This window comes from Peromyscus eremicus, chromosome 7 (genome assembly GCF_949786415.1).
Source record: "Peromyscus eremicus chromosome 7, PerEre_H2_v1, whole genome shotgun sequence".
NCBI classification, from domain to species: Eukaryota; Metazoa; Chordata; class Mammalia; order Rodentia; family Cricetidae; genus Peromyscus; species Peromyscus eremicus.
Genome location: NC_081422.1, coordinates 3959391 through 3972827, shown reverse-complemented (window position 1 = coordinate 3972827; position 13437 = coordinate 3959391). Strand labels below are relative to the sequence as shown.

General features: G+C 43.0%; 1 protein-coding gene across 3 annotated transcripts in view; it reads right to left on the bottom strand.

Annotated features, from left to right (window-relative positions):
* Nucleotides 1-226: 226 nt before the first annotated feature.
* The window catches only part of Pdgfd (platelet derived growth factor D), a 213358-nt gene continuing 200147 nt past the window's right edge, over nt 227-13437 (bottom strand). For 2 of the 3 annotated variants that reach the window (XM_059267277.1, XM_059267276.1), the window contains exons 7-8: nt 13094-13308; nt 227-986 (exon numbers count right to left, since the gene is read on the bottom strand). In XM_059267277.1, coding sequence (XP_059123260.1) covers nt 861-986; nt 13094-13308 — 341 coding nt within the window. In that variant the 3' untranslated portion in view covers nt 227-860. The remainder of the gene's footprint in view (nt 987-13093; nt 13309-13437) is intronic. The other variant, XM_059267278.1, reaches the window with a different exon arrangement.

The window sequence follows — 13437 nt, the reverse complement described above, 5'->3', positions numbered from 1 at the left end:
AATACCATGTTGAAAGGCTCAGGAGTAATGGCATGCTATTCCTGAAAATACTTGCTTTTCTGCAGAAAAAAAATGGAAAATTCTGCTGCAACCTATTGCTTGTCTCTTGAAGGACTATCACAACACTCCCTGAGCAATTCATTGAGAAAGGCGCTCAACAGGTTAGCTTGCTTTGACAAAATACATAAAAGAGGGCTTGATTTGATTTTTAACAACCATGTATTACTTTTGTGTTTTTTTTTTTTTTGGAGTAAGATTATTGCTGTCCACATTTGTAGGTGTGTAGTGCATCTCATGTAGAAAATAGTTAAATACTTGGTTTTATCCCCAGAAACTTTATTTTCTTCCATATTATTAAGACATATACATAAGAAAGTTTCATCTTCTGTTTAATGGACACATGCTTTCTTTAAGAGAGCAAGACGTGATATGTTTTGTGAATCAATGTTTCAAAAGAAATTTATATTCTGAATTTCTTAAAGAGATGTTTTATATGTTTAACACATTCCTTATTTTAGCAAAATTATTGAGTAATAATTGAATCATTTGTCTCTGGTGGACTTCAGTAAATATGCTGAATAAAGTATTTCATTTGTTTACACACATAGAGATAGACATGTGTGTGGGTATACATACATATCTTCACGTACTATTAATAAATGAATTCCTATATTTATGGATATAGAAGTTGACAATATATGCTTGTTCTTGCCATGGCATTAACAAAGAGAGCTTTCCACCTGTGTTCACTGCATTGTAGCTGAGAAGCAACTTTGATTGCTTAGGGTGAGACAAGGATCCCTTACCATGTCTTAACCCAAAGGTCTTTTCATTCTTCATGTATAAATGCACACAGAGTCTTATCGAGGTGGCCTTGAGCTGCAGATACAGTCACACCGCTCATGGTGATCCAACTGGATATCTACGAGAGCCATATTCTTAGCTTTGCCCCTTCTCCTGAAATGGCCAGGCTCAAACTTTAATACCTAAAATAAGAAGCATATTTTCAATTAGAAAGCCTGTGAGGTTTAATTCAATCAGATGTCACCTACCCATTCTCCTTCTGATAACTAGTGTGTGTGGTTGTTTGAAAGAAAATGCCCCCCTTAGGGAGTGGCACTATCAGGAAAATGCCCCCCCCCCCCCCGGGAGTGGCACTATCAGGAGATGTGGCTTGTTGGAGTAGGTGTGGCTTTGTTGAAGAAAGTTTGTCACTGTGGAGACAGGCTTTGAGGTCTTGTATGCTCAAGCTATGTCCAGTGTGGTACATAGTTCAGTCCCTGTTACTTGTGGATCAAATGTAGAACTCTTAGCTCCTTCTCCAGCACCATGTCTGTCTGAATGCCACCATGAAGATAATGGACTAAACCTTTAAAACTGTAAGTCAGCCCAAATTAAATGTTTTTCTTTATAAGAGTTGCTGTGGTCATGGTGTCTCTTCACAGTTAGAAACCCTGAGACAGTGCATAAGCCTTTGAAAAGTCCAATGAATGAGATAAACTTGATTTTGGAATAAAAACATGTAGACATTTCTGCAAATAACCATTGACCCCATAACATACAGGAGTCTACCCCTTCCAGAAAAATGTCCCTACCTTACTTTCAGTAGGAAGATGTTTTCAGGTGTTTAGGAAGGCATTATTAACTGCCTCCTAAAGACCTACGTTCTGCCAAGTACTATAGAAATAGATCATTGTTCTTCTCAGCAAAACATGTGTTGTAAACAAATATAAATACTATATTAACTCCAAGGACAGGATGATAAGGTTTGAGTAGACTGTCAATATGAATAAATAATAGATTGAAGTAAATTCCTCCTCCTCTCCCCAAGAGGCCCATTGCTGGCCACAAAATTACTTATTTGTGACTATATAATGCCTTTTGCAATTCAAAATACTCAGCTACAATAAAATATTTACACACTAATATTTGTAAGTCATCATTGTGTTAACATATTCAATATGTGTGTGAATGTGTGTATGTGTGTGTGTGTGTGTGTGTGTGTGTGTGTGTGTGTGTGAGATAGGGAGAGAGAGAGAGAGAGAGAGAGAGAGAGAGAGAGAGAGAGAGAGAGAGAGAGACAGAGAGACAGAGAGACAGAGAGACAGAGAGACAGAGAGAGAGAGTCAATGGAGGTCACAGGACAATTTTTGGGAGTTAGTTCTCTCCTACTGTGGGTTTTGGAGGATTGAATCCAGTTATCAGGCTTGCACAGCAAGTATTTTTGTCTGCTAAGCCATCTCTCTGGCCCCTAAAATAATTTTGCAAATAATTCGTTTAAAGAGACTCCAAGCCTTCTTTTCTGCTGCAGGCTTCACTGAGCCAAACACTGTCCCAGAGACGTACACTTGGTAACGTCACAAACTCCTCTTCATAGGTAATCAGCTCCTTGCTTCTCTCCCCCAGCCTGAATGTCCTCTTTGTTTCTTTCCTTGCCATGATACCAACAAACAATTGTGCAGCACTTTGCAGTTTTCCAAACATCTGTGCAGGTTTTCCCCATCTTTGGTCACTATTTGTTACATGATAGAAAGGTATGGCTATGCATGTTTACTGATTAGACAGGAAGGTTGTAACGGCAGAGAAGTCCATTGTCTACAGTCTTCTGGTGACGTAGGCCCTGGACCAGGATATTATCTTCTAGCTTCTAGAATGCTGATGAAATGTCTCTGTGATATAACTGTCATTTCCTTCTGCATCTGAAGCTTTGCCTGGAGCCAAATATGAAGTGCAGTGGGAGCTCCTTATGCTTTGTTTAGTATACTTTGGTCCTCACTGCAGACTCAATGGAGCAGGGGGAACTTACTTCAATGCCTGTATCACTTTCAACAGCATCTCTACAATTCTACACTATGAATTGTATTCTTAGCCATTTCATTACTCTCATAGTCAGTGCTGAGAGTCTTAACCACACACACCCAAAGCATGTATAAGAACAACTATGCCAAGACTCCTCAGCACTGAGCATCCCATCTTTAGTCTCCTTTTATTTAGCCACCAGCAAAGCTGTTTGCTGGGCTCTCCAGCAAGGTAGAGGACAAACCCTACTTTTTATGTTCATTCCAGTGAGGGATCTGGAGTTTGATTCGAAAGAATGATTATAAAAATCGAAGAATAAAGGACCATTCTTCAGTCAGTTCAAATGACAGTTTTATAGCTCGTATAATTTTCTCCTGTGACTCTACTGCAATTATGTATGCATAATCTACATCACACAATTCTGCATAAATTTTTATGTTCTCTCTGTTAACTGGATTGTAAAAATAAAGATGGTAAACATTACTGCCAACACTGAGTATGTCCTAGATACCAGACCTTGTTGTAAGTGGGTTGGCAAGTATGAAATTATTTGGACTTCGCTAGATGAATTAGCCATTTTCCTAATTTAAGGCATGGGTTAAGAGAGGGATTAAGTTACTTGCTCAAGATCATGGAGCTTGTAAGTGGGAGAACCAGAAAGCAATCAGCTCCAGGTGGCCTAGGCCAGGTCCTTATCCATGGAAAGTTTTTGCTTATATTCTAAGCAGCATGTTGGCAATAAAGTAGATCCTGAAAAACATATCTCGGTGAAGATGATGTGTGCTGTTGCTTGTGTGGAAATATATGGAAAATTTTCTTTCTTTCACATCTTCCCTGTGATCAAGCCTCCAACAAACACAGGAGGCAATATGGAAGAGACCAGGGTAATCCAATACAAAAAAAGATCTTGTTCTTCAATGAAAATTTAAGTAAGGCATGCACTTTGGGGTGTCAACCAGCCCTGAACATGGCAAATAGGAAAACTGCCACATTTGCTAAGCAGGTTTTGGACAGGACAGAGTTGCACCTCTGTAGTGTCACCAAGAATTTCTCCAGTATATTTTTCTTACTGTTGTCCCAGACTATCTGCCTGTAAACATGATTGGGGGTACTTGGGGACAACATGATTCCTAAGAAGCAGAGCTTCCTAAGTTATTGGTTTAAACAAGGCCATTATCAAGGTCTGGTAATTTTCAGTGGCAGGCACCTGTAACATCAGTGATCTGTTGACTTCCTTTCCATTTGATGGCAGACAAAGTGAATGGTTGGTAGAAGAGCTTGGGCAGGTTTTCTAGCTGGTTTTCTGATTGTTCAGGGATTTACCCCTGTGTTTTATAATAAGCTACAAGAGCACAGTATATATGTGTTTTGCTGATAAGAAATGAAAAAAAAAGTGAATTGGCAGACACTTTCTCCAGACAAGTCAGAAAAGCACTATTTGAACAAAGTGGAAATTGGACTGCTTTAATGGCTGATCACAGCACTGATGTTCAAAGCTTTCAGACCATGTAATAGTCTTAAGTTCAGGTACACAGTATTGAAAGGAAGAAGAAAGCAAGGCTGATTTGAGGAAGCATGGAAAGTTAAAAGAAAAATGAAAAGCTTCTATCAGCAAGAGCAAACTGGTAGGTTATGGGCTACCTGGCTACCTTTAGAGGGAAGTGACTGTTGAATTAATTACAGCAGCCAAAGGACCTTGGTAATAGGTACTATCACAAAATGCTTTTCTATTTCCTGAGCTATGATTCACAGCTACAAGCATACACATGGAAATGAAATTCCACTGAGGTACAGCCAGCCATGCCTCAGCACCTATGGGTGAAAATGGAAATCTTGACTCCTTTTCATTGTCTGGAAAAACTCCATGAAGCCAAGGAAATCGGCATCTATTAAATGGTGAGTGACGGACCAAGCTGATGGCTTTTGTGCCACAAAATCAGAGGTGCTTAGCTTTATAAATTACCAGTGTCACAATTGGACATGATTTTGACTACAGTCCTTTGCCTTGTTGCCAATAAACCAGTGAATGAGTCATTGCTATAAGGCTATTGCACTAATAAAACAATACCAGGCAGAAAAAGCTATCTGCCATCGTGAGCTCTTGTTTATTGGGAATGTAAAAAAAGTTGTTAAAACCTTGTAACAATTCCCAAATTAATGGCTGTCATAGAAACGCAAGTACATATTTCAGGGCAAATGTATTATATAAACCTGAATCACTAGGAGTTTTTAAGATTTTTACCTAACTTTGAAAGCAGGCAGTATTCAACACAGAGATTCAGTTCCTTACAAAACAAATTCCTACTTTTGCTTCTATATTGACTCCTTTCACATATAAAGACTTCATATGAAAGTAGAGATTCACACATTCCAAGGGATGTCAGTGAATTACTCTGAGTGTCTGAGGAAAGATATTTGGGATAGGAATTACGTTTTTCCCCTGGATGATGACTTGGCAGAGGCTGCTCAGTGTGTCTGAAGTGCTGAAGCATGGCTAAGACACAGCACCCCCAAAGAAGGAAGTGTCCACACACAGCTTAAATGACACACAGAAAGGTTTGAAGGTGACAGAGACCTGGGTTACAGTGAGGGTTTAGAAAATACTTATGGGTTCTGAAAAGGTAATTTTCACATCTGTGGATATTTGTTTCAAATAAAAGCTTTATATGAGCATGCCAGAAATACCATGGGAACCTTTGTAGAATTAAATGGTAAAATAATTTTAATGTCACTTTTAGAGAAACCCTGTCTACATATTTAGCCTCTCTGCTGCAGGAAAATATGGGAGCTCTCTTGCATGGAGTTCTGGAACACCTTTGGGTGTCGTTTGTGACACAGGTGGGCCTTGTTGGCCTTGACTGCTGTGTCCTTGCAGGATTGCTAAGGTTGTTTGAGAAGGCCTGGGAAGGGGTGTCCTGGGAAGGGGTGTCCGGGCAAGGGGTGTCCCAGGAAGGGATGTCCGGGGGAAGGGGTGCCCCAGGAAGGGGTGTCCCGGGAAGGGGTGTCCCGGGAAGGGATGTCTGGGGGAAGGGATGTCCCGGGAAGGGGTGCCCCAGGAAGGGATGTCCCGGGAAGGGGTGTCCCGGGAAGGCGTGTCCGGGGAAGGGATGACCCAGAAAAGGATGTACCAGGAAGGGATGTCCCGGGAAGGGGTGCCCCAGGAAGGGGTGTCCAGGGAAGGGATGTCCGGGGGAAGGGATATCCCGGGAAGGGGTGTCCCGGGAAGGCGTGTCGGGGAAGGGATGACACAGAAAGGGATGACCCAGAAAGGGATGTACCAGGAAGGGATGTCCCGGGAAGGGATGTCCGGGGGAAGGGATGTCCCGGGAAGGGGTGCCCCAGGAAGGGGTGTCCCGGGAAGGGATGTCTGGGGGAAGGGATGTCCCAGGAAGGGATGTCCCGGGAAGGGGTGTCCTGGGAAGGGATGTCTGGGGGAAGGGATGTCCCAGGAAGGGATGTCCCGGGAAGGGGTGCCCCGGGAAGGGATGTCCTGGGAAGGGGTGACCCGGGAAGGGATGTCCCGGGAAGGGGTGTCCGGGGGAAGGGATGTCCCGGGAAGGGGTGCCCCGGGAAGGGGTGTCCGGGGGAAGGGATGTCCCGGGAAGGGGTGCCCCGGGAAGAGATGTCCCGGGAAGGGGTGTCCACATGTTGTAGTATTGGAACAAAGAGTCCTTTGACTTGGCAAGTGAGTGAGCAGGGCTGGGAAGTGGTCAGTCTAGAGACAGTCGGGCCATTGGCTCTCATAGTTCTGTCGATACTTGCCTTATGGTTTACAATCTCTGGATGCTGTCAATCACCCGCATCCCCACATGGAAAGAAGTGTAAGTGTTATGATTGTCATTCTGAAAATGACTAAATGACTAAACTCCCTTTTATACAAGCTGTTTATACATGCAGCATCTCATACCATATCTTTATTCCTTTCCAATCATATGTCCCTTTAATCATCAATTCCTTTATATTGCTTATACAATTTTAATAAGAGATTCTGAGGGAAGGAAAAAGTAGAACAGCTCATGGATATCATGCTATTTCAAGTCCCAAGCTTCTCTGTGACTGAGGGATTTCCTTGGCTAGCATTCAGCTGCTTCCTGGCTGGGCAGAGCTTGAACCTACGTCTTTCCTCTTCCTGCCCTGGTTCCCTCTCACACAGCAGGGAAACAGGCATGACTCTTGGCACCTCCAAAAGTTGAGAAAGGCTCCCTGTGTGCTCCATGGATGCTGTTTCCAAGAAATTAATATCAAAAGTTCCCCTGACTTTCCTTGTGGCTAGTTACATTCATGACCTCGACCTCACGGCTCCTTTGGCAGAGAACAGAACGTCTGTGCTCTTGGTCTCCTAGTTCTTAGTCTGCTTTGTTAAGTGTGAGTTGTTTTAGTAACAAGTTTCAAACATGTAAAAAGTAACAATACACCTCTAAATCTGCGGTGGTGGAGATGTAACATTTCAGCACTGTAACATGGACCCTCTCCTCCTTTGAGCCTTTATTCATTATTGTGTCTTATAACTTGCTGTTCATTCTTCCAGAATAGATTCTTATGAAGCTTGTTTTTCAGGGATAAATGACCACTTCCATCTTCTAGCCTTCACGCTATAATCAGATGCCTGTTTTTAAACATAAAGTTCTGTAGTATCATACAAAGAGGCAAGGAAGATTTTAGATGTTATAAATCAGCAATTCTGAACCTGCATGTTATGAACCCTTTGTGGGCAAGCAACTCTTTCACAAGGGTCACCTAAGACCATCAGAAGACACAGATATTTATATTACTATTCATAACAGCAGCCAAATTGTGTCTAAGAAGTAGCAATGAAAATAATTTTATGGTTGGGGGCCACCTCAATATGAGGAACTGTATTAAAGGGTCGCAGCGTTAGGAAAGTTGAGAACCACCGCCATAAATGTACTAGCAACAAAGAGGTCTCTGCTCTATACGACATGATATCCACTGGCCCACGTGGCAATTTGTATTTTAATTACTTAAGATAGAATTAAATTAAAAAATTCACTTTCTCTCTGCCTTATGCACATGTCAGATGCTTGGCAGTCATACCTTTCTAGGAACTTCTCTACCACCTCTGCCTTGGGCTGCGCTGACATGCAGAGTTCATGCCATCACTGCAGGAAGTTTTATTAAACAGTGCGGGCAGCTAAGCTAATGTGTGATGTTTGGTTTTAGTGCCAACTAAAATCAATAAGCTGGGATCCTAAACTGAGGAGTTGACTTGATTGCCTTAGTTGACTCCTCAAGACAACACCCTAAGTACTGCAGCCTGTTCTGTTAGCAGCTCATACTTAAGCACTCTTCTCCCTAGGCATCCCTACTGTGCTGTTATTCTTTGTGGATTTCCATTGCTTGGTTTGACTAAGGAACAGCTGCTCTCCAGGAACCCTCCAGGTGTTTGGTGCCAGATTGGGATGGCTGGGGCATCCAAACATACACTAATTCAATAAATTCTCACTCTCTATTTCTCTGTCTCTCAGCTCTGTCACTGTCTCTGTCACACACACACACACACACACACACACACACACACACACACACACACCACTTCTATCACTCTTGTTACTCTAGAGAACCCTGATTAATTCACAGCATCATGAGAGTATCAGTAGGGGAAGGACAGAGAAAATAAGCAAATAAAATTAATAAATTTGTCACTGTCTCCTAAGTTTTTGGCTGTAGCTTAGAGGATAAACGATGGCATGTAGTCACAGTTCATTATGAAGGGGAGATTTGAAATAATATCATTGAATTATTATTGTTATTTATTGGCAGTAGTGGGATTGAACCTAGGACCTGATGTACGCCAGGTAAGGACTCTGCCGCTGAGCTACAGCCTTAGCTCTGAGCCTTGCTTTTATTTCTTTCTTTTACATCCTCCCTTCTTTCTTCACAGTCCTGCCCTTCCTCTGTTCCCACCTCCTAGCTCCCTTCTCCTCCATCGTTGTTTGGTAAGGACAGGTCTCTGATGGAAATCAACAAAACATGGCATATCAAGTTGCAGTAAGCATCTCTCCCTGTATTAAGGCTAGGCAAGGTGACCCAGTATGAGGAGTAGAGCCCAAAAGCCAGTAAAAGAGTCAGAGGCAGTTCCTGTTCCCACTATTAGGAGTCCCACAAGAGGACCAAGCTACGTAATTGTAACATATAGGCAGAGGGCCTAGCTCAGTCTCATGCAGGCTCCCTGGCTGTCGGTTCAGTTTCTGTGAGCCCTTATGAGCCCACATCAGTTGGTTCTGTGGGTTTTCTTGTGGTGTCCTTGACACCTCTGGCTCCTACAATCCCTTCTCCCTCTCTTCAACAGGATTCCCTGAGCTCTGCCTAATGTTTGGTTGTGGTCTGCATCTGTTCCCATCAGATGCTGGATGAACTAGGCTTTGCTTTTTAAAGAGTCACTACCCAGTTTTATTTTTGGGAGAACAGAAGTCATTCTATAGCCACTCCCAACTGTCTCATGTAAAATAGGTCATAAACCCCATGAAGCAGGATGAGAAAATCTCATGTGAGCCCTGTACCCTGATGAAAGAAGAGGCCCTCTTGTGAGCCATGGACCCTTTTTATTCTGATGAAAAAAGCACTGTCAACTTTCAGACAAAGGGACAGAGGAGAAGACTGAACAGAGCGGCCAGAGGGCTTTGCTCATCAGCATTGACTTACACTCCACCACCACCTAACGGCCTCCATCAAACCTGCTACACAGAACTCACGCAGGCTGATCTGTTAGGGTCTTCATTTCCTTATAATGGCTCCTGTGTCATATGAAATGTATTACATCTATATGCATCTCTGTTACTATCTCTCTTGTTAGGGTGGCCTCAGTCACAAACTTAGAAGGAGTAGAGGAAATATTTTTCCAATTTTATACTCAAAGATGAATATGAGGAATGCTATGAAAGAAGAGAAATCAGAAAACCTACAAAACAAAAAATGTTTATTGTGTGTGTGTGTGTGTGTGTGTGTGTGTGTCTTGTATGCCTGTGGACATCTATATGCAGATAACAGAGGAGGACCTCTGGTATCCTGCTTGCCACTCCTTGTCTATTATCTTGAGCAGGGGTCTCTCACTGAACATGGAGCTGACCTGGCGTCGAGCAAGCCCAGTGATCCCGCATCTCCACCTGCCATAGTGATGGGATTACAGGCACGTGCCATCATACCCAGGTTTTAGGTAGGTGCCCAGGATTTGAACTCAGGTCCTCAGGATTACACAGCAAACGCTATCATCTATGGATCCTGAAGTCTGAAAGCAGAAGTAACACTGTCCGGCACTGAAGACTGCTCATGCCACTACAGAAGAAGTACCGCGGCCCGTGCAAACAGTGACAATGTTGGCTTCACCCAGAGCTTTCTAATTGGTCACATTCTTATCTCTGACTGTTGAGAACTGAAATACTTGTGGAGAAGCATACAGGCTCGATACGTGACAAGTTCTTAATCCCTTAAGGCCATCATCTCTCATAGAAACTCATTTCACATCTCATCAGCTGCAAGCATAGACTGGGGAAACAGCCTTTAATGTAGCAGAGGTAAGAATAAAGGCACAGAACTAATAGAATAAAAGGCTTACACTTCCTCCTAATGAGATGAATGAACATAGTTTGAACAGCTATGCCTGTTTCTGGAACCAGAAGAGGCTCTCTGCCATTCCCACAGAGCACCTGACAGCGACCGTCAGGACACATTTCAGGGAATTTCAGCAGTTGGAGGGGAAGTCGACAGGCATGTTTGTTTCAGGTGTGCAGTCACTGAGTGACTGATGCTGTTGGGGGCTTTTGTCCTGCGCTTGGCAGGGTCATTTCATACAGGACTCTGCAGAGCCCTAGCTGTAAAGATATTATGACACGTGTTTGAATGAGAGGCTATCCACTGCATGCTCAAAAGAACGCCGGCGTTTTATACCTCACAACCAAACAAAAGGAACAAGGCTTTCCTCTTTCTCTACTAATTGTGAGAAGCAGCTCAAGGCTGGCTGTTACGCCGAACAGAGACAATAGAGAAAGTAATGAAAAACAGTACCTGGATGCTTCAGATTACACAGACCCAACCGTCTGCGATGCACATTCACTCTGGGAGTTCCCAGAATAAGGAATGGGGGGGGGGGGTGGGAGTCAGGGCTGAAACCTCTCCCCCAGAGTCAGGATAAAAGGAAAAAGGAAAGCAGTCCACAAATGCATCAAAGCCAGGCCTGTGCATGGTTGCTCACAACCCCTGCACGGTAGATCTTGCCAATTCCTAGATTATTTTAGCTCCCACCAATTACTGAACCCTATATTTATCCTTTTTGGTAAACATCACAAAACTGACATTCTGAGACTGAAGGACAATCTCCAATCTAGGGTTCATCAGTTCAGACACAAATAAAACATAATGAACAGGGGCATAGCACTCTGTTGATATGAGAACAGCTTTTATTTTTCCTTTGAAAGCAATGGGGTGGAGCCAACTATTCTTAAGACTAAGAAAATACTTTTTGTGTGGGTATAAATGGTAAGTTCCGCTTCTCTAAGTTGAGCTTAGCCATTGTGCTCAGTTTTTCCCCTCCCCCTCCAGAAGTTACCTAAAATTTAGTGTTTCATTGCTTTCAGGACAGAAAATCACCACCACAACAACAACAACCACTGCAGAAGTACCTGCCTGAAAGCTAGTGTTTTGTCTTTTGTTTGTTTGTTTGTTTTGATCAAGGTCTGGAACTCATTATATAGCCTAGACTGACCTCTAATTTGCAGAAATTCTCCTGCCTCAGCTTCCCAAATGCTGAGATTACAAACTTAACCTACTATGCCCAGCTCCCAAACCTGCAATTCCAAATCTGCAAGTCTTGTTTTGAGAGACTGTCTATGTATTCCTTTGCTCTGTTGGGTTTTGGACTCAGGTCCTCATGATTAGCCACTGTCTTATTTAGGGTTCTTATTGCTGTGAAAAGACACCATGACCACGGCAACTCTTATAAAGGAACACATTAAATTGAGGTGGCTTACATTTTCAGAGGTTCAGTCCATTATCATCATTGTAGGAAGCATGGCAGCTGGGAGTATGGCAGTGTGGAGGCAGACGTGGTACTGGCTACATCTTGACGTGCAGGCAACAGGAAATGGGCTAAAATACTTGAGCATGTATGAGACCTCAAAGCCTGTCTCCAAAGTGACACACTCCCTCCAACAAGGCCATTCCTGCTCCAGCAGAGCCACACCTCCTAATAGTGCCACTCCCTTTGAGCTGTGGGCGCCAAATACATTTAAACTACCACAGCCACCAAGTACTACTGCCCATAAAACACCTCCTTAGCACCCGAAGCTGCCCAATGGCAACATCTGCTTCACATGTTCGGATTTTTAAATGAATTTTCAGGGATGCCCCATCTCTTTCCACTCTGTCAGCCTTGGACCACTACATCTGAATACAACAGAAAGAGCTTCCCTACAGCATGACTGGCAAGCTGCTCAGTGAGCTAATGCATTCTCACTGTTACAAACATTGCTCTTTTTTAATTTGTATCCTCTGATCTTGATCTTTACATTTACTAACAATCCAAGAGCTAAATCTCCAGGTAGCAGTGAATACTGTTTAGGAAAAATAAGCATTTCCAGGAAAACAAATGAAAACTGCTTCAACATTTAGAGAATGAAAAGGTCTCTGACAATTTACATTTTTTACTCTTTGCTTTTTTTTTTTTTACAAGTATGATTCCACTGAATGAAAATTTGGCCCTTAGTATTTTCTTGCAGTCACCTAGACTTATCAGTTATAGCCTGTAAATAAACACCAAATTTCTTTACAAGTTGACTAAAGAGGCTCTGAAAAGTCTCTATCAATATATGAAGTTATATAATCTAAGTTGTCTACCCACATGGCGTATGGGAAGATTGAAACTAGGAATCCCTTCTTCAGAATGGAATTAACCCTTGAGCCAAGGCACTTAGCTTAAATAGAATTTTAGCTCCTAATCACACCTTTGACTGGATAAACAACTGACCAACCATATTTCTTTCTACAAATTTCATTATTTTCATTTTACATGTATGAGCATTTTATCTGCATGTATGTCTGTGCATCATGCATGTGCAGTGCCTGTGGGGGCCAGAAGAGGGCGCTGGATCCTCTGGAAACAGTGTTAGACATAGATGAACCTTTGTAAGGCCAGCAGGTGCTCTTTATCATTAAGCTATCCCTTCAGCCCCTTGAGCACCCATGTTAAGTGACACCATCATCTCCCATGACCTCACAGATGCAGGAGGATGTGGATAGAATAGCTGTGTACAGCCCTGGCATGGCATTGGAGAGGACATACCTCATGATACTTTTTCACCGTCTTCCCCGAGCTGCAGGTGCAGGACTTCCAGTTGACAGTTCCACAACCGCAGTTGCCTCCACAGCGCTGCACAAGCAGGCATCTGGGGAAGAAGACCGCATTGGTCAGCTTCAGCTCCTCCCTCAGATTGACCGAGTGATTCCTGGGAGTGCAACTGTAACGCTTGACGTCATCGTTGAGCCTGTCCAGGTCCACTGTGGGCAAAGACACATAGGCAGTGAGCACATGAGCAGACAGAAGCATGAGCAAAGATTCTGATCTGAGATAAACCTAACGCAGGTGTTAAATTTGTCCTTGGGATCGTACTGTGGTTGGAAAAATCC